The sequence below is a fragment of the Neodiprion pinetum genome, chromosome 1, assembly GCF_021155775.2.
Source record: "Neodiprion pinetum isolate iyNeoPine1 chromosome 1, iyNeoPine1.2, whole genome shotgun sequence".
NCBI classification, from domain to species: domain Eukaryota; kingdom Metazoa; phylum Arthropoda; class Insecta; order Hymenoptera; family Diprionidae; genus Neodiprion; species Neodiprion pinetum.
Window position 1 is genome coordinate 23094047 of NC_060232.1, and position 20630 is coordinate 23114676.

Here is a 20630-nt window from a genome sequence, read left to right on the forward strand (position 1 = left end):
CAAAGCAGGGGTAGGTAATACGTTAAAGTTTTTGATTTACCTCGCCCGTGAGGAAAAAGGTCGGCAAAAGATCGATGACACTCGGCGCACGCCCACGTTATGTATTTGCCCACGTCGCGAGGATATCGCGAGGCTAGAGCCACGGCAAACGGACTACCAGCAATCGTATTTAGAACAATCTCCGCTACTGCAGAGAAGCCCGGGATTCGGTCCGCTGCATTGGGTCCCAAGTGCGCGTGGAGGCAAATAATTTTGGAACAACATCGGGGGGATTCCCCGTATAACCAGCAGCGGTTTACGATACTGTCGGGAACACCTAGACCGAGATGTAAATCTCGAGAGCCATTGTAGAGAAGAGAGTGAGAGAGAGGGTCTCAATATCATCTGGTAACGCGTTCGTCGCCCAAGACTGGGTAGGTATTAGGTCGACACCAGGAGACGAGGCTCGTGTGGCGGTGTGCATGGACACACAGGCAGCCTGCAGAGCGCCGGGCGACGGTATAGCCAAATACCCAAGGTAGATTAGGTGGATGGTTGGTTGGGTGCGGGTGGATATATACTACGGGACTTTGGGTGAGCGAGAGGGGCGGCAGGGGCGCAGGCAGCGGCTATAAAGGCTAATTGGTTAAAAGCCTGCCGCGCTACAGGCTTGAATCAAGATCTTGGAGTGTTATAATGGATAAGTAACACACGGCACACCGTTGCACGTAGTCGACGAGAGGCTCCGCGCCGTGGAGGAAACCTCCCTTCGGTGATTGGCGGACTCGGAAACCTACCCCCGGACCGGTGCCGAGACGCGGAGCATCGATCGCCCTTGCGTCGAATCGCGGTGAGGCGAATCCATCCCCTAAGGATGGCCACGCCCCCGGCATCCTCCTCGCTCGACCTGAGCTTAGCATCCCCGTGGATGAGCACCCGACGAGGGACGCTGAAGCACGAGACGACGACAACACGACCAGGACACTACTGCGTTGAGGGGTTTGTGTTTGTGCGTGATTTTCACCACGATGTGTTATACTCGAGTTCCGCCGGTAGTCGCAAACAGTATCTATCGTCGGTCACTTAAAGCGATTCCGAACCCGTGAGGAGGCAGGCTCTGAGAGCACGCTGTTCATCGCGAGTCGAATATTCCGGACCACGGATTCTTGGGGTCGGTCGGTGATAATCTGAGAAGGAAGCACTTCGATCGCTTTTGACCGCAGGTACGGTTTGCACCCCCGAAACCTGATCGCTTACGAAGCTGTAGTACAGGACTACATGACTCGACCCCTTGTCCATATGCGTTGCACGTTGTTGAATCATAGTGCGAAGAGGCCCAGGAAACGGTGAATCAGCACTAAATCAAATCTGCCGATCTACGAGTGCGGTGATGGTATTTTCTTCAGGAGTGATGCTAATCCCTTTCTATGTGTAAACAAGTGACGATCAAATCGCAAAGTTCTCGTGTTGAGTGACATCAAGAAACGCGTGACAATCGGCCGTCCAGATGATTCTGGAACTTTGATTGATTCAAAAACATCTCTAGTTGTGAGTTACTGTGCAATGTGTTCGAATCAAATGTCTGCGACTCGTCAACCGACGTAATCTATTCGAGAGGTAAAAATGCCGCCGCGTTTGACGAGGAAACGGTATAACAATTTTTTAGTACAATAGAGTTGGTGTCTCCGTGTGTTACTACCACATAATTCGGCTGCTAAACGAGTGATAAAATGTCTGGTGAGACGGAAATCGAGGTGTCGGTTGTGTCCGAGGAGGACTTGGAGCTTGAGGGTTCACGGAGTAGCTCGGCACCGGCCGAACTCCTCATTCAGGACAAAAATAATTGTAGCATAAGCAATTCTTGTACAATTAACGGCGGCAAAGCTCCCCTGAGACCTGCTTGTACCCCGCAATACACCTCGTTCAGCATATCCAGCATCCTTGGACGGTCCGAGTCTCCGATAGCCGTCGCGGCCTCGTCTCCTACCCCGAAAGATCAGCCGCCTCGTCAGGTCCTCCAGGCTAGCACACCACCGCAGACCTTGCCACAAACTGCCTCGGCCTTGCCCAGCGAATCGTCGCATCTTCTTGGTCTGCCAAGGCTTGGAAGTCTCACCACCGGCAGCTCGGCTCATGGCGTCAACGGGAACAGTTCGAGTTTTGGGTCTGCCGAAGGCAACCCTTTGATGGGCCATGCAACGACGGATCTTGCAATGCTCTCTAGGTAGGTTCGTCTCATTTGTTCCCTTCGTTCTGATAGCAATCAAGTAGTAATAACAGCCATTGGCTCCAGACAATCGTTCAGAATTTCTTAAACATAAAGAATCAAGGAGTTTCTTGTTCGAAAATGCTGTCCAAAAACTTTTGACCCGACAAGATACGATTTAGTAAATAACTTTATACTTTGAACTTCTGTTTAGTTACCTGTACTTACATATTCCATTACAAAAATGTAAATTAACTTCCAAATCTCGTTAAAATATGGCTTAAAAACAGTGGGGTACCATTCGCTGATTCTGAATCCTATATTCATAGCAGCTTGTTATTCTAAGATGCCGGTATTTCACCCTGTTGAGCACGATCTGCAAAATATATTAATTGGTGAAAACTGAGCCACATTTCATCATGTCACGGTCTTCGTCATTCCCGTTGATACAACTGGATTATCATATGATTTGAGAAGAACGAATATTGACTATATATGTAAACCAAACGACAACGTATCCGGTGAAATATCAATTCATTCAAATTTGATTTCTAGTTGAAAAGTTGAAGTTATCCTACACTGTTAAAAATTGATGGCTTGTTTTGCACAAGGTGCCTTAATAATGTAATGGAGAACTAATCAATTCCTTATCTGGATTAAATTGAAGAATCAAATGATCGCAGTTATTGGAATGGTAGCTTAGACAGAAATTAAGAGCCAATCGAACGTAAATACAGCGGACGTTTCAAGAAGCTGATACCCATTAATCGTTTTATTCAATCAATCGAACAAGTTACACTATTTTCAGTTTCGGACGTACCACTAGCAGCAACCATAAAAAATTCCTGCATCCAAAACCAAACCATGGTTTCAACGGTAGGAGCACATGAGATTAGGAACGAAAAAAATTACACTGAGGCCTACAAGTTGAGTGACCAAAAGCTAATTATAAATATGAAGCAATAAGAACTGAACAAAAAAATTGTTTGAAATTAAATTCTTAGATATTTCACCCTAATTAAAGAGTTCTTGAACACGATATAATATCACATAAAATTATATCTGTTCAAATACTGTACCGGTGTCTTCGATTCATCGAGTGAGCATATTAATATTCGTCCGCTCGGTATTTGCAGCACAAAAATCTCGTGCCAAGGAACCGAAATAGCTGAAATAACTATACAATAAACGTCGGAGCCGTAACAGTTTTCGAACAAACTATTTCGCGCCATGGAGCCACTGGTGACTAGCCGGTGCGATGTACCGGACAAAATGATTTTATTCTTACACCGTTCCTTTACCCCGGGGCTGAATGCAGCTTCGTTTTTCCAATAGACGACAAAAGAAACCACAACCTAGATACAGCCTCCATCGACTCCACTGTGTGTACTAGTGGTCCGTATTGGCACTAGCCAAATGCCCAAACGAGTGACAAATAAAAGCACCAGCCAACCAGCCGCCCTAGAGATTTCGCATGATCGATGAGGTGGAGGGGTATCGAGTACCACCCTGGAATAATAGTTGGTATAACCAAGAAGCGTACTGCACCCGTATGTATTTGCGGATGACACGTATAACGCGACACTTGGATCCGAATAGGGGGAGATACTGCGGACGGTAATGGGTCTATTAGGCTGTCTCATTTAATAACAACGAATCCGGCTTCCCTCGCATTGCATTACTTACATCGGGTGGCATTAGATAGGTCTACTAGGAGAGAGGGGGAGACCAAAACTCGGGTGAGAGGGGTTCGCGGAAGAGAACGCTGCGTCGAGAGGGTTCGAGATGATTTTATCAGATTTGCACCCTCTAGCCCCAAGCAAAGCCCTAATGGTTCCAATTGCTTGTTTTCCAGGCGTTTACCATTTGATTAGGCCTCAAACTCACTCCCGCTGTACGCACCTCGAGGGCGAGACATCTGACATCGGACAATATTATATTTCCATACATATTATCAACGCGATTAAGTATTCACTGCTGACATGAACGAACCTGAAAACTTCACGCCCGCTCTTTGACAGACTCATATGCAACGCTGTTAGCGGACAGCTTATTGGTGTAAAAAATCCGAGCAAAGTGAGTGCACGATGTCTCATGGTAAGGTTCGTTATATACATATATGAACAGAGTTGTTATTCACTATTTTGTCTTTTAAGTAGAGTGCTTGAGCAGACTGCGCGGTGAAAATTGGCATGCTTGCTTACAAAATGATATTTTAAATTAAAAGAATCAACTTTACCGATCCTTTCAAACACGTCTGTAAAATTTGTCAAACACGTATTACATGGGTTTATAATGATTACACTTGTTTTACATTTTTTCTACTACAATCGTAAACATTAGCTACAGATTTTTATTCTTCGAGCCTCATCAATGTATTACCATGCAATAGTATAAATTGTTCATGAAATTTGCCGCATCCAAATTACTCGTATCAATCACACAGACTGGCATCGAACTGCACACGCTAAAATTTTATAAATATACTTCTCTTTTATATAATTACTTGAAACTGTGAGTACAATTTCCATACTTAATTGTAATAAAACTCTGTCGAACCTTTGGAATAAGAAGTGAAATGTGAATTGCTGCAGTACACACGACTGCTAGATAAAACATACGAATCGAATGATAACCTTTCACGAACATGGATTATGTAGTGATACTGCAGTGATACTGAAACTGGGAATGAAAATATGTTCAAATTGATTCACTCTCTTGTAAATCTGTGATAATCTACCGTTGGCAACGATGTGTATATTTCACTCTAACCCACTATAAGCGGAAATATTTGCAGATTATATACCTACACAAACCATAATGTTTAATTCGCGTACATGTGGAACGCATACGGGAAACGTGAATGCGTGCGGACTGTGAGTGGCGGGAAATTTGAAACTCATTATAATCGAGGCGCTACTAATTATCGCAATATTCCCAACGTTACATCGCATCATGCTGTACATATATATTGAGTTTAACGTGTGTCGAGAGCGAAGTGAAACAATTGTTCTCCCGCTGTTGTTGGCTCGTCTTTTCCAGACTTCATCAACGTCGCTTCAAATCCTCTAGCTACGTTCGCATCCTGCACGATGCGGATTATACGCTCTTATACAACTAGCTAAAGGACGGAATACTCTACACGTACCTACTTGCATATACGCTTGCAATCTGTTCCTCGGTGTTTGCAGATACATAATTAGCGGTGCGCGATGAATAGAAAGCTGAAATCGTCAAAGTAATATTCGCGACGACTCGCTCCCTCTTCGGCACATCTGTGACGTATACACATGGGGCTTTCCATTCGAAACGTACGAGCTGATGGGGAAAAACCTCTTTAACTTTCCGGTCCCTTCGCTAAATGACGGTTTATCAAAAACGGAACTTAAATGAAAACTTTCCTGTGGCTTTTAGCACCTTCCAGCGCTTTATTCAATTTGCTTGTGTTATTCAAGTTTATAAAGTTGTCTAAATCATCACGAAAAACATTAGGAAATTAATTTTTCCAGTGATACAGAAAGTATATAAGTGATTAATAATGTGTTGGATTTGCACAATTATGCATTTACAAATTTTACAAAAAATGTGTCTTTCTAAACAAATCCTGCATATTGCAAATCTCCGAAAATATAATGTGCATGGTAAATTAATTTTTCAACAATTCAGACATTTTTTAAAGAAACAGCTGGTAAAAGAGTTGATAGCTTCTCACGGTATTTCAGTACTGTAGTGCAGAAACTTGATTCACTATTCTTGTTTCGAAAAGACACTCATCTTCTGTATGAACATCCCTTCTTAAGTGTCACTTTGCAACAGGAAAGACTAAAACTCAAATACTCATAAAAAAAAAAACATCTTAAGTTACACATAATTTGATTTGTTTCCTCTTGATTCATTCGAATGAATGAGGTTCATCTCGATTTCAACTAAAAATGTCCAGAAGAATAAATAATGCTCAACATCTCAAATTTTAAGAAATTTTTTTCCACTTCAAACTTCGAGGTACACGGGTCTTTAAAAAAGCGATTGAATACACATTTATACCCTGGGAAAAATGAAACAAAGTTTGTGCAAGATTTTGATAAAACGCGTTTCTTGATCAAGCTGTCTTGTCCGACTCTTATCACTTCACGTTCAAATGATAAAAAAAAGCCGTCTCATTAGTCGAAAGTTTTTTGAGTACGTATCGCGTTACCGTGCAGAGAAAGATGAACTATCAAACAGTTATATGTTTGATATTATTTTTTCCAATATTTATATATATAATGCAACAAACGATATACATTGCATAAAAAAGATACTAATCACAGTCACTATTCACAGACATTTGGGTAAACGCATAAAGCTTTGGCACCTAACGGCAAGGTGTTTATTGCCCATGTTGAACAGCGACTTAACCCAATTCACGGGAGAAACATGTGCCTCATGCGGTTCTAAGGAAGAGCCGCAGATGCATTAATGGCGATGAGAAACTCTAAGGAGGTATCGTTCAACGGTTGGTATACATGGCATCGCTGGGCCAAGGGACGCGGGGCGAATAGGAGGAATCAATTTGGTGGTACTTGCATAATAGATGCAGACGGTAGAGTAGCCTAGAGAGTATAGAGGCACATAACGCGTATATCGGGGATGTAAGAAGCCGGCGAATCCCCGGAGAATATCTTCCGTGCACTTCGGGGTGCGTCTTTTGCCTGCAGGAAGGAAGTACCCGATCTGATTTATTATTGATCAAACCCCCGCCGTGATAAGCTGTGCGATCCGTCTATATTATCTCGGCTTTTAAGACACAAGTTAGGCATATATATCCGGACCTTCTCAAGTCCTCCGGTTTATCATCCTTGTTAGCAACGATCGGCAGCCTCGTTGAGTTTTTTCAAACTGGGCTGGGACTACTTGTCGCAAATTAAGAACTTGCCGAGGTGCTGCATAATAACATCTCACGACAATCGCTCGAGGGGGTGTCAAGAGAGCGCGTTTTACGTTGGCACAAGCGGCCTGCCGCTAAGTACCTGACCACTTTCAGATCTTAGCTTGAGGCCTAAAGGTCTGGATTTAGGACAGTCAAGAAAGGACCAAATAATACCTACTCACAAATACATTTTCTTTCAAAAAATTTCCTCTCCGTTAATCAGATCGTGCCGGTTAATGTTTTCGAGTTCTGTAAGCTCTAAAATGTTTGACACAATAACGATTTACCCCGAGCGTACCTGTATTTTTACTAGTGCGAAAAATTCTGGTGACGTTTTTCGCATACTGTCATGGGAAAAAAGTGTGTGCAGTTTTTTTAAGTATTGAAAGCTCCGCGACTTATGAGAAATCTGGTCGAAAATGAATTTTTCTAATTACAATGAATGTGGACGTTTGTAAGCCTCTCGTATCCAAGAAACAGGTTCTTAGAAAATAGTCAGTCCATCTGTTTGTTCCAACAAACTCTTGGCCTGATCTCGGACATCGTTCGATGAAACAATCAAATATTTACAGAACTTTAAATTCGGATAATGAACATAAAAAATTGACATATTCTGTTTCTTTTAACGGATTCTTTTGCCGAAACATATTCGAAATTATAATTTTCTAATACCTCTGACGATGATCTCGAAAAGGGCTGGTTAGCAAAAATTAAGTTTACAGGGCTTATAGATTCAAGTTCATCAAATCATCAGAACAATTTTTTGATTTGGACATCAAAAATTACTATATCCTATTTTTTGAACGTATGCTTGTAGCAAAAAAATTCGAAATTCAAAAATATGAGGCATTCAGAGCCAGTTTATACGATATTGATAGAAAGTATTATACAAAATCGTATAAAAGGAATAAAATAACGCAATAGTAAATAATTTTATGAAAAAAAGAATATCAATGATAAAATATTTTGATCATACTTGATCAATTGAATTGGTTTGTTCAGTGATGAAGCGTATCGCAAAAATGACTATTTTTAGTAACGCTGAAAATAGGTATTCCTAGTTGAATGTACACACTGTGGGATACTTACAAATAGACGAACATCTGAGGAGGATCGCTAGTATGGTAGAGTTAGCGATAAAACAAATTTCTGGAACCACCTTTGACATAAAAAATCGGAATATCGAAAAACCTTTGGTACAGAAAAAACTTAAGAGAACATCGCTTTGTGTGTGTATACTTAGACCCAAGAGATCGAAAAAGAACGGAAAAGATTTTAGTGAACATTACAGATTTACCGGCGTGTCTATGCGGACCAGGATCTAGACTGCGAGGATAGATGCATGGGAAGCAAGGCGGAAACTTTGGGATGTAAAGGAAACAATTAGGGCTGAAAAAGGGCATAGGAACGTTACCAACTGCAGCGCGCGGTAAAGATAATAGGTGTTTGTACCTGGACGAGGGTTGCAGCGATGCTTACAAACAGTGAACGTCAGATTTCATTTTTATCTTCTCGGGGCATCTGCGGCCGTCTGCTAGTCGTCAGCCGCTTGTTCAAGATGTATCGTACGTAATCTCACCTAGGTATAGATATACTGCTTGGAGCGGGATAAAGCTGTTAATTTGTTTGTTGTGTCGTGCCCTTACTCCCTCTCCCTTTCGCCGTCGCGGCGCCATCCCTCTTCTTTTCGACCTTATACCTCTACGCGCCTGTGTCTCTTTTTTATTTCCTTATGTATTTGTCCACGCTGCTAAAGAAGCGAACGCAAACGCGATCCCGGGAGCGTGCAGACGTTATGTGAGAAATCGAGCTGCTCGCGTATGGTATATATACATAAATAGATATATACACCTATATATACACCTATACGCTTGTGTATACCTGCGGACGTAGAGTGGCATCGTCGGCGGGGGAAGTTTTAGGGCTTCGGAAGCCCTGGTTTGAGTATCTTCGTCTTACCAGGCTAGTAATTCTGAGCAATTGTCACCTTAGATCGACCGCCTGCCACTTTCGGCAAATATCTTTATATGTGTAAGCGGAGACATTAGAGTGACTGTATACAGAAATAAAAGGCACCTCACATTTTATTTTTATATTTCAATATTCAATACCGTGACGCCTGTTTTCATATTTAAATTTCCTTATTTCTTAGACATTAATTGAACATTTATTTGGGAGCAACGTATATATATATATCGATCAATACCATGGGACTACCTTTAATTTCTATAACTCTGTAGGCGCTTATTTAGTCATTGAAACTAACGGTTTTTAATCTTACACTTAAACATTGACAATTAATCATATTCACGTTCAATGTTAGAGTATTAAAAAATCTTGTAGCTACATTGAAACTCTGTGAGATAAAATCCAGAAATGAATCAAGCCTTTCTTAAATATCAATGTCGTGAATTGAGACTTTTACTCGACTAAAAAATGACATTTCCAAGATCTTGATCGTAGGTAAATCATGTATATAAGTGTAGAACGTTGATAAATGTGGCACAATTTTGTCCTTTTAATACCCAAATCGAACTGTTTTCTTCCGTTCCATTCCGGATTTTTTTCCTGGAAGACCTTTTATACCGTTATAGAATCGGAGCTCTAAATTGTCCTGTGATAATGTTAACGTTTGAATCTTAACAAATCTATATACCATTTCTTGATATCTTAACTAATACAAAACAATTTGAACCATTACTAATTAATAATGTTATACACAGTTGGATCATGTGCAGTTAAGAATTTGGAACTAACTGTCGAGACTGAAACCATAAAAAAATTAGAACGTACTGATCTAATTCAAAATTGGTGAATTTTGAATTAGTTGACAGAACGTCATAATGGTATCGCTTATTGAGTCGAGAAAATAGTTGTCACTCGATAAAAAATAATAAAATTGATAGAGTCAAAAGATGCAAAAGTTGAACAATGTTCTTAATGTAAACATTAGTAAATCTCATTATATTTGTAATGTATCACGAAACAGACATTGTACGTGATTTATATTAGTTTCTCTATACTAGCATAGCGTATAACCTTCACCTCCACCCAAAACCCACGAAAATGATACACAACTTCGTAAAAACAGACCCAAAAGCAACAGGAAGAATAAATATCTAATCCAATGTTTCGCATCGACTTGTTAGTTATGTTATTAATTCTAAACATTTTCCTTCGTATGACCAACCTTTTCTTCAAGTTGTCCAAATAGCAGGGTAATAATCAAATATAACGGCGACCTATAATGGCTTTGGAGAAGAAGCTGAAAGAGTGTAATATTTGTTAACAACTGGGCAAGCTATGAGGACGGTTGTGGTAACGTATCTATGTGTGCAGGTACCTACCTTATATCGATCGTGAATGGCCCGCCCACCTTGGGAGCTATCAGGGCCAGCTTTGCTAATGTGCAAAGAGGTAATTGCCTGCAGGGGTGCCAACTCTCCCGAGACCCTTTGTGCGAAGCCTACACGAATGAATTTCAGAATTACAAATGATAAAATAAGCGTTATTAAACCTGCACCCGCGAACCTACGCCAATCGATGTGCTTGCGGCTGTAACATGTTACATGCACGGAGACAGAGCTCGCAATCGCTAGGACTTTGTAATTATCGTCGTATGAGGAAAGCATCTATTATACTTCGGATTTACGTATACCTAACAAACGCCGACATTCCTTACGACTCGATTTTCAAACTGCAACCTTTGAAGTGTCCCCGCGGGGGATGGAGTCTGCAAAAACGGAAGTATTAATCCGAGCTTTTTCCCCGCCAACGGCATAAGCCGCCCTCCGAATTCGAAACTCGGCTAAGAGGTTGAGAGAGGGAGTATTATGAGCCTGACCAAACCTGCGTCTCCAATTTCCCTCTTGAGACTCGCACTCCAGAATCCGAGTTTCAAAGAACCGAGTTTTCGCATGGCGAAGCTGCCGAAACGAGGACGCAACGGCCATTTGAACGATTAAAGAAACTTTATGTAATACGCGCAAGGCAAACGACCTGGCTACCCTAATGGACATGATTAAATTAATTACTTACCCTTCTGTGCTCGGCGTACAAAAGTTTCCAAATTGTACGGTGTAGACTCCGAGTTTATATACGTACATACCTGTGCAAAACGGTCGAAATCATCACCCCGCATCGTTTGCTCTTTGATGTCTTTCGTTATAACTCCGCGATTCCTCAGGCGTGAAATTAGACGCCGTCTACCGCCCAAAATGGCCGCCGCTACAGACGGTTGGCAACTCTGAATTCGGAATGAGACGCGAAAAAGACAAGACAGCTCTCGCCTGCGTAGCTGCTGACACCTAAATTGGAACCCATAGACGTGCAGAAGCTAAGCATGTCGCTTTCAGAATTTTTTGTCACCCGACGTGAGGGTCCTAGAAACCCAGGCATATTTCATACGCCAACCACAATAGACTCCCGAAATGTTACAAAATAAGAAAACTTGACTTTCAATAAACACGAATGAATTTATCGTTGTGATTACGAATTCATTTTACAGCCATTTAGGATGGATGCGTACTGCAGTGATCTATGTTTCAAAATTTAATGTCTAGTTGAGCAATTAACATGGTAAACCGATTGAGAACTTGGACTAAACTTCCGATAGTCCTTTCGTAATGACACTTGGGCATCGCGTGGCTTAATATTTTATTTCAGTTTTACCATTCAACCTTAGTTATAGCTAGTACCTTAAAAAAGATAATACTGCAAAGCTGCAGAATGTGCTGAAAAAGTATATTCGGAAAATAAGTATTATGTTTTGTTTCTTCCCTCCTTTTGTTTCCTCATTGATTGTTGTGTCTTTTTTGTCTGTTCTTCTCCATCTTTTCTAATAACCAAGTTTCTTCCTTCGAAAAGCCGCTCTGATCCGGTTACCGTCACCATTCTCGAAACGCTGCCAATTTAAGGCTTTTATAAACCAATTAGCAGCTCGTTGATAGGTTTTCAAATAGTAATTCGGAAGCATTCAAAAAATCTGTGATTAGGATTAAAAAATTCACATCATGATGCATTGATAATCGAAACAACACTCAAGTAGTTCTGTCGAAACTAAACACGCCCTTCCAAGTACACCTTGACGTAATTTAAGGCCACCAATAAAGACCCTATACACTCAACGATTCTCATCCAATATGTAAGGTATTTTGTCTGGGTGGTAAATATCTCTAATACCTATAATCCGAAATTTACCATACCTGTGTACTTTTGCTCTGGGTATAAACCAGTCTAAAAGATCGGATAGAATTTTCTGTCTTCTCAGATGTCGTCGCGCTCTGTTAGAAACAATAAATCAGGATGTGCTACATTACACTTCCATATTTCAATTGTGCTCTTACCTCCTTGAGTAAACCCTTCTCGCGGAACCGAAACTTGAATACGCATCTCCGATTAGAGAAAAGTTGTGAGCAGCTGGATCAGCGCTGGTTGCCTGAAATACAAGCATCGTGGAAATAATTGGCATCAAGGCTTGCTATAATTAAACCGTTATCGTTTCAGACTGGGGATAATGTCTTCGTTGATAGCTGGCCGCTACCCCGTTGGAATCGGGAGTATTTTCTTCCCGTCGCCTCTCCAGCACCTCCATCAGCATCAGCATCACCCACGTTTAACCACGACGGGAACAAACGTGACTAGTAGTGGCCAGGAAGCCGCGGATGCTGAAAACATTCAAAGAATGCTACCCGCCAGCGGGGGTTGGCCTTTTCACTGGAGACCAAGCCACACGCTACAAACCCTCAACCACCACTCATCGAACGATGGAAATTCCCATCGGCAAAGTCCTTCGGCGACCTTTTTGCAGAGAGGTGAGCCCCTCCAAATACGCAGTCTCGATTAGATTTATCGCACCCCGACATCACCACGCCTCGCTGAGGAACGACCTCCGATATTTCAGAGCTGCACGCGGAGCTTTTATCGCACTTCGTGAGCCCCAAACCTGAGGACTGTTGGAAGCTAGTGAATAAATATTTGCAGTCGAGTTGACAAACCGCTTCTGGGTTTAGAAGGAAATTGAAGTAACGGTAGTCGTCGCATGTTGAAAGTTGACGGCGAAAGTAACTGCAAGGGACAATCAGCCAACCGGGCACTCGAGGATGACCCCTACCATTCCCCGAAGCTATGGCTTCCATGGCTTCCGCAGTGACAAGCCAGCGCCGATCGACTTAGCTATCAATCGCTTACCTATATACCCGCGTGTATACCGTACCCCGTTGTCTACTTAAGTTGAGAACAAGTTACCCCGAGCCCTGTTGTTTGCTCTCATCGGCCATACCACTTTATTCAAGGGACTCGGACTCCGCACTACGACATCGAGCATACTTGCGTCACAATTGGCCGTTACGCCGCTCGCGGTTTTACCTGCGCCTGTGTGTGAAACTTTAGACGTGTACACTGAAACGTGTTACGTATCGATTCTGAGACTCGCTTATTGTTAACTATGCAACTGGGTACCCAGACCGAGTAGTCTCGAACTTCTGAGCTTGTATTCATTTCTTTATTCTGCAAAGTTTTTTTGCATTTCCCGAAAGAGACCTCAACCCGATAGTTTCTTCTTACGATTAGATTTTGGTTAGATCCTGTTCCTTTACTTTTCTCTCTGAAGATCTACTGAAATATCCGTAATATGAACAATTTTGACATATCGGTAGTGTTTGAGCTAATTTTTCGATAACATGAATTGTGAACTACCTTAACATACATCCTTTCAAGTTCGCATCCTTTACATTAATTTTATGGTTCGTAATTCTTATTCGATTTTAATCTTACGCATCATTTGTACAACGGGATCACTGATTGAAAAAATAATTTCTGTGTATATGTCAATGATTTCATCAAGACCTCGCAAAAAGATACCTCATTCCTTAAATTTATACACGGTTTACTTCGAATTTTCAATTTTGAAATATGATGAAACTGCGAAGTGATTATTCATTTCCTACGCACACAAATTTGTTTTCAAACATAATAATGGAAGAGTTTGAGAAAATTTACAATCTTGATTTCATCGACATAAACAGCAACTGTTGTAAATCGTACAGAAATCACATCGACAATATGCGTATTCTATCTTTGGTGCACATTCAAAATCCCATATAAATCGTCAGGAGCTGATAATTAAACTAAAACCAAAACAAATAATATAAAGATTTTCTAGAAGACTCAAATGTTTCTCTGACTAGTAATTAATTTTATGTTTGTACAATTCAACAGTTTCCACGAGATCTCGAGAGACAGGATCGTTAAATCTCAACGGCTTTACAACGCCATGCCTCGATACTTTGTCAACTACACGTCGAGTTAATTTGAAATAACTAGTAGCACATAATGAAAGGAAACTGTCGACAATTCCAGTAAATTATATAAAATAATATATTGTTTAACCAAAACAACGCGCAAGCCTTTGAGATTACATACTGTTGGCTCGAATCGTTTTATACCATTTTATACCGATTTGACACTTTACACATGGTAGGGTCCCAACTTGAGAGACATTTACTGATCTCGCATATTGAACTTTCCCGCATTGTTTCATTATCTCGGATTTATTGGTTGACAGACGATGAGGAGGAAGACCACGGAGTGACCATGGCTCGAGAACGGAGTCCATCCTCTGGTGACGACGGTCATGACGATCCGGTTGACGGGGACGGCGATGGCGACGGTGACGGTGACGGTAATTCCACGTTACACTCGTCAGGTAGCGGTCAAATGGGGGTCGGCGTCGACGGGAGGGATTCCGGGAGTATGAAGAGGAAGAAAAAGACACGGACCGTTTTCTCCCGATCGCAAGTTTTTCAGCTGGAAAGTACCTTTGACATGAAACGCTACCTATCGTCCTCGGAAAGAGCCAGCCTAGCAGCGTCTCTACGTTTGACTGAAACGCAGGTGAAAATATGGTTCCAAAATCGAAGAAACAAGTGGAAAAGACAGCTTGCCGCTGAGCTCGAGGCTGCAAACATGGCGCACGCTGCACAGAGGCTCGTCCGCGTGCCAATTCTCTATCACGAAGCCTCCGCAAGCTCGTCCGTGGCTTCTTCGTCGTCGTCAGCACATCCGTCGGGACAACCATCCCTCTCCCACTCTGTGGCGGCTTCCTGCAACCCGCCGCATCCCCAAAATCAGGCCATATTCTATGCCCATCACCACCACCATCATCATCCTGCTCATGTTCAGCACGCTTTGCTGCCGCACCAGGTGCACCCCCAACCCCCACCGCCGCCACCGCCCCCGCCGAATCCTCATCCGCCACCACCGCCACCGCAACCCTCTACGCAATAATACCTTGAATATAGCAAGGAGAGATATTACGATGAAGCATCCTTTTCCTTATCCCCGTCCCGAAAAAGCGAGAGAGAAAGAAAGAACGGAAGAACGAACGAACGAGCAGGAATGAAAAAGAAAACACCATCCCCTCTCTGTAGGTATCACTTACTCACAAAAACGTTCATTGTCTATCGCATACAAAAATTACTATTAACGAATAAAAAAAAATCTAATATATCTATATTACATTGTAAATGCTACATATAACGGAGGCTTTTTATTCCTTACCGCATATTCATATGAGCAAAGATGCCCAGCGTGGATGATACACTCCATCTTTACCCTTATACATACCGGGTCTGTGGCGTGATCCACCCACGCTGGTACCTGAGCCCTGAAGTGAGATACGTATGCTATATGCATGTGAATTGCATACATCTAGATCGGAATGGAACTGCTCGCTATGAACTCGAGGCCACGTGGGACTCGACTCTTGGTGACAATGCGATGCAGTCGGGACACGCGATGCACTTCAATCATCTCACTCGACCCTCTGATCTCTCAACCTTCCATTTAAGTATTGCTCTTGTCTTCTCAGCCTCTGCATATCACACTTTCGACACACATACACGCGTGTGCGCGACGTAAACTGTGTGACCTCTGAACTCCACCACTCCATTCGTCTTCGCGGTTCATCTCCCACACCGTATGCGGAGTACACCTTTGCGCCGCCCTTTTCCTGGATGCTCACTCTCGACGAATGTGCGTATTATTGTTAGTGCTTTATTTTCGTGATATATATATATATATGTATATATACACACACACACACACACACACACACATATATTTTTCTCTCCATCGCCTGCTCTTTTCCCTACTTTATATTACGTATGGCATACCGTATATTTTCTACGTGTATAAATCTGGGTATTCGTGACACCGAGTAAACCAACATCTCAACTTTCCACTCCCATTTTGAGCAGCTAGAAGTTTTAGTCACAAATTTCAAATTCCTTACTTGACTGGTTAAACACGTAAAGGTTGTCCCCTGTGACTGTGGAAACCGAAAATACACTTTCTTTTCCCACCGCGTCTTTCGGGCTGTTCTTTGTCGTTCAAGTCCATCATTTAACAAATGTTTATCAATCTCTCCACATTCTCCTAGTGTTCTACTTATAATTAGTTTGCTGAAGTATTCTTTCTTTTCGAATATTCAAACTGAATTACTTGGTTCAAAACCAACCCCATTCCCTAAACCTTTATACAAAAAGGCATTTATACGAACATCCGCGGAGATGCGATCTTGATAGAATATAACTTCTACCCATAATGTGACTACAAGTTCAAAATCATTATGTAGCATACAACATACAAGATCCTGTGGAAGGCTTGTTTTGGCCAAAAAAATGCGCACTGAAACGAAAGTCAATAAAATTGATCAACCGCATGTGAATTCGCTTTTCAGATGCCGGTATAATAACGGCATCAGGGATTTAATGTGTTGGATGTTTACTGTTGGGTATATAAAAACGTGGGTGTATATCACCGAAGTCCCACGTGACGTGTATGAATGGGCTGCAACCACTCCGCTGATGACATCTCAAGTCGGGTGAACAACAGGTGTTCTCCTGTTTTACTTCAGTCATCATCGATCGTTTCGCCCCTGCATTCCGTTTTATTTTTTTTTTTTCTACTTTATTTTCCTTATGCCTTTGCTAATAAAAAAAGATCTTGTCAAAGGGTGTCATTATGAAGATACTCTAACCGCGACTGTGTAATACCTACAGCCATCTTACGCTTGATGTCCTCTGTGAACTCGGTGGCTAACGCCTATCTGTATTCATCATCTACACCGCATTTAAAAGAGATTTATTCACGTGCCAAAATATTTTGTGTACATGTATAAAGGAATTTCCTGATCAGATCGGTAGCGGATCGAATTTCAACGCCAGTTTGATCAACTCCAATAAGCGTGACAAATTCAAAAAAGCTAATTATTTTTGTGCTCTACTCGGGTTGCAGGAGCTGTTGGTACTCGGAATCATAAATATCCCGTAACTTGAAACATCGTCATTGATCAATGCTGGCTCATTTCAAGATCGTATACACAGGCGGAGCCACAAGATACTATCATAGTCAAATCAGAGCTACAATTCGTATTGTTGCCAACAACAGTTACGTCTTGACTTGTATTGGTGATGAAGTTATATATTACGTCAAGTCATTTACGAGCAATTAAAAACTGCCCCCCTCCCCCCCATGGCGCAGAATTCAAACCTACGAGTTAAAAATCATATCTAAGTACATTTTTTGCTGGTCTTATCAAACGAATGCAGTGGTAGAAAAATCAATTTTAATAATTAAATATTCACGATCAGCTAAACATATCCAACCTTTACGACTTTCTAACAATCAAGTTGCGGAAATTTTTTTACATAGAACAAAGATTTCCTCATCGAAGGAGCTTTCACAAGACACTTTGTTCATGATTGTCGGTAGGCAATGGCTGCACAGCGATGAAAAATCGAAACCAATTTTAAACCCAGCTTAAACGGCGAAGCCCGAAGCATCCAGTTTCAAGTTCTCGCCTTACGCTGTAGTAGAGCTGAAAAGCCTCTTCGTTGTCGCGTGTTACAATACACACACGTACGCAGACATGCGCATTGTTGAAACGCACGCACGAAAAATGTACTTCGTACATTTGTGGACTAGATGTATTCGCGTGCCCCGCTGAGGGGGTGAAGGGAGGGGGCAGTGCCCCGTTAAAAAGATTTAGTCGATTTGTAAGGGCGCGGCAGGTATTGAATTGACGACAGATTGAAAGTTTGTCGGTGTATTGTGCCGCGACACTCGGCGTCGAATTGCAGTCACCGCCTCCATGTTATTTTCTGCTTAACACCCCGCCCGGGGAAAAACCTACGGTACGAATGAGTGAATGCATCCAGTAATTTAACGCGCCTCCAACGAGGTAATGCCTCGCTGCGATTATTATAATAACAGACCCTGCCATAATACACCGTCTAAAAAATAGGTCCTACCTTAGTACGTACCAACCTTCACCGTATACCTATGTATATATATACATACATATATTACTATACGCCTATGGACATGTTTATCCGTATCCGTAGATACGAGCTGGTGTGACCACATGAACACACACACGCATACGTGCAGAGGAGCCGCTGTGAAACTCGACAGCTTCAACGGACTTCGCAGGGATATGCTTGCTGTATTGTAGATGCGCCTAAAGTTTATGAGGCGACTCACGGTACGGGACCATTGAGACGAGACGACCCTTACGACCCCAACAATTCGACCGCCCAACGAACGGTGCAACCAGAAACCATACATTCTTCTGATGCCCGCGTAGGGAACTCAGTTCTCTATTTCGCGGAGGAAATTACAAGGCGTCGTGCTGTGCATCACTTTTCTTTTAGGCAGTACATCAGTACAGGTCAGAGTACCGTAGATCATATCTGTAATATGTATATTCATTAGGGTGGTCCTTGTTTAGGGTGTTGACGAATTTTTACCGCCTCATCACTGAAATCAATTTTAAATCATTTAAAAAGAGTCGCCAAATTTTTTCAGATTCTTACAGCAAGTCTGAGATAGCCCGCATTGTGATCGAAGTTTGTTATGGAAATGAGATGAGAAAAACTTTTTTTCGCACTATATATTTTATCGTGAAAGTAATAATGTTCCAAAAAATCTGTAACTGCGAGGTTTTAGTCGGCATTAGTGATAATATATGAAAAAAAAAATACACATCATCGTACGAGGCAATCTAGACGAATTGCACTTTCTCTAAACAAAAAAAAAAGTCAGGTTTCGAGGTTGTGCAATTCGTCTAGATTGCCTGGTACGATGGTGTGTATTTTTTCCCAGATAGTAGCACTAATTCTCACCAAAACCTCGCGGTTACAGATTATTTGGAACATTATTACTCTTGCAACAAAATATATACTGAGAAAAAGTTTTACCCATGTTAATTTCTATAAGAAACTTCGATCACAATGCGGACTATGTTAGATTCGATGTAAAAATCTGAAAAAATTAGACGATTGTTTTCGAATTATTTGAAGTTGATTTGGGGGATGGTCTGGCAACAATTCTCAACACCCTGAATAAGGAACACCCTAATATTCATGTACCTACTTGAAGTTTCGATCGATCAAGCTTGATTGAAAATCAGCCGAATAACAAATGAATAGCTCGATACCATATTTCGATATAATCTCACCACTTCGTGTCCTTGGATAACTGGAATAATCAGGTTTTTTATCAGTTTTCCAAAATTTTTATCATCGACACTTAATAACTATTAGTGACCAGAAGAACTTCGGGTACGCGTGAATATTCAGATTTTATTTTGATTTCTCATTCCACGCACTTTTTTCTGGCCTCTCGTATAAAATAAACGAAAAGTATTACTGATTAATACGATACCTCTAGCTTTGCCTGCAAGAGACCAAAAAGCTTACTGGTTCTTTGAATCTGAATTAGAATTATGAAAATTCTTAATCGAAATTTATACTGTAAACATCGAGAGAATAAATTCTTTTTTCTTGACATAAATACGTTTCAAGCTCTCATAATATTAATACAACAATTGTGAAAAACTGCCCGAAAAAGTATGGGTATTTTATTAAAAACTTGGAGTTTGTCATATTTTGAAAAATGAATTAACTAAATGCCCTACTTTATTCATACGTTTATTCAGGGTTAATTACGAATTTTCTCGATCGATCCATAAACAAGAAACTATCAAAAACCAGCTTGTGAAATTGTGAAATTAAAATTTATTGTACCAGGTGATTTTGAAAAACCACGAAAGGAGTGAACCTTTGAACGTAAACATTTTCCACATTCTAATTTTATTTTACCGTTCAGTTATTTATTTTCGATACAATCGCCAGGAGAATCGATTATTTCAATCCAGCGCAATCGCAAAGCTTGAGTAATTTAGGTAGATGATTTTTCACCTTGCCGAAAGGATCTATTGACTTGGTACTTCAGTCGAGTATTCGTATGGTGGATAAAATGAATCAGCAATGTTCAAAATAGTCGACAAGAAACCGACCTTGTTAAATAAGAAACCAGTTAACAGAGAATTTTTAAACTTCAAGAGCACCCTAATTTCTCAATTCCACTGACAATACATATCTAGTGTGTACCCCAAGCGCATGCGAGCCATAAGTACGTACGAGACAAGATCTCGCCACACGCTAGAAATTTGTTGAAACAATTTGGTCGGTA

General features: G+C 41.4%; 1 protein-coding gene across 2 annotated transcripts; it reads left to right on the top strand.

Moving 5' to 3' along the window:
* The first annotated feature begins 932 nt into the window (after window positions 1-932).
* On the top strand, window positions 933-20013 carry Hmx (H6 family homeobox). Of its 2 annotated transcripts, XR_011177551.1 has the most exons (5): window positions 933-2203; window positions 12600-12907; window positions 14659-15519; window positions 15808-16127; window positions 18500-20013. XR_011177551.1 is itself a non-coding variant. In XM_069137545.1 (3 exons), exons 1-3 carry the CDS (start codon window positions 1710-1712, stop codon window positions 15378-15380), a joined length of 1524 nt encoding a protein of 507 aa, XP_068993646.1. In that variant the 5' UTR covers window positions 933-1709; the 3' UTR covers window positions 15381-15762. The 2 variants fall into 2 exon arrangements, 1 of the variants encoding a protein (XP_068993646.1); XM_069137545.1 differs by lacking the exons at window positions 15808-16127; window positions 18500-20013 and having other exon boundaries at window positions 14659-15762.
* Window positions 20014-20630: the final 617 nt, after the last annotated feature.

Bases quoted from the DNA above. Each gene is read 5' to 3' on its own strand.
- Hmx (XM_069137545.1), top strand. From the start codon at position 1,710: ATGTCTGGTGAGACGGAAATCGAGGTGTCGGTTGTGTCCGAGGAGGAC. The intron at 2,204-12,599 runs GTAGGTTCGTCT...TTATCGTTTCAG, and splicing joins GATCTTGCAATGCTCTCTAG to ACTGGGGATAATGTCTTCGT. The intron at 12,908-14,658 runs GTGAGCCCCTCC...ATTGGTTGACAG, and splicing joins GGCGACCTTTTTGCAGAGAG to ACGATGAGGAGGAAGACCAC.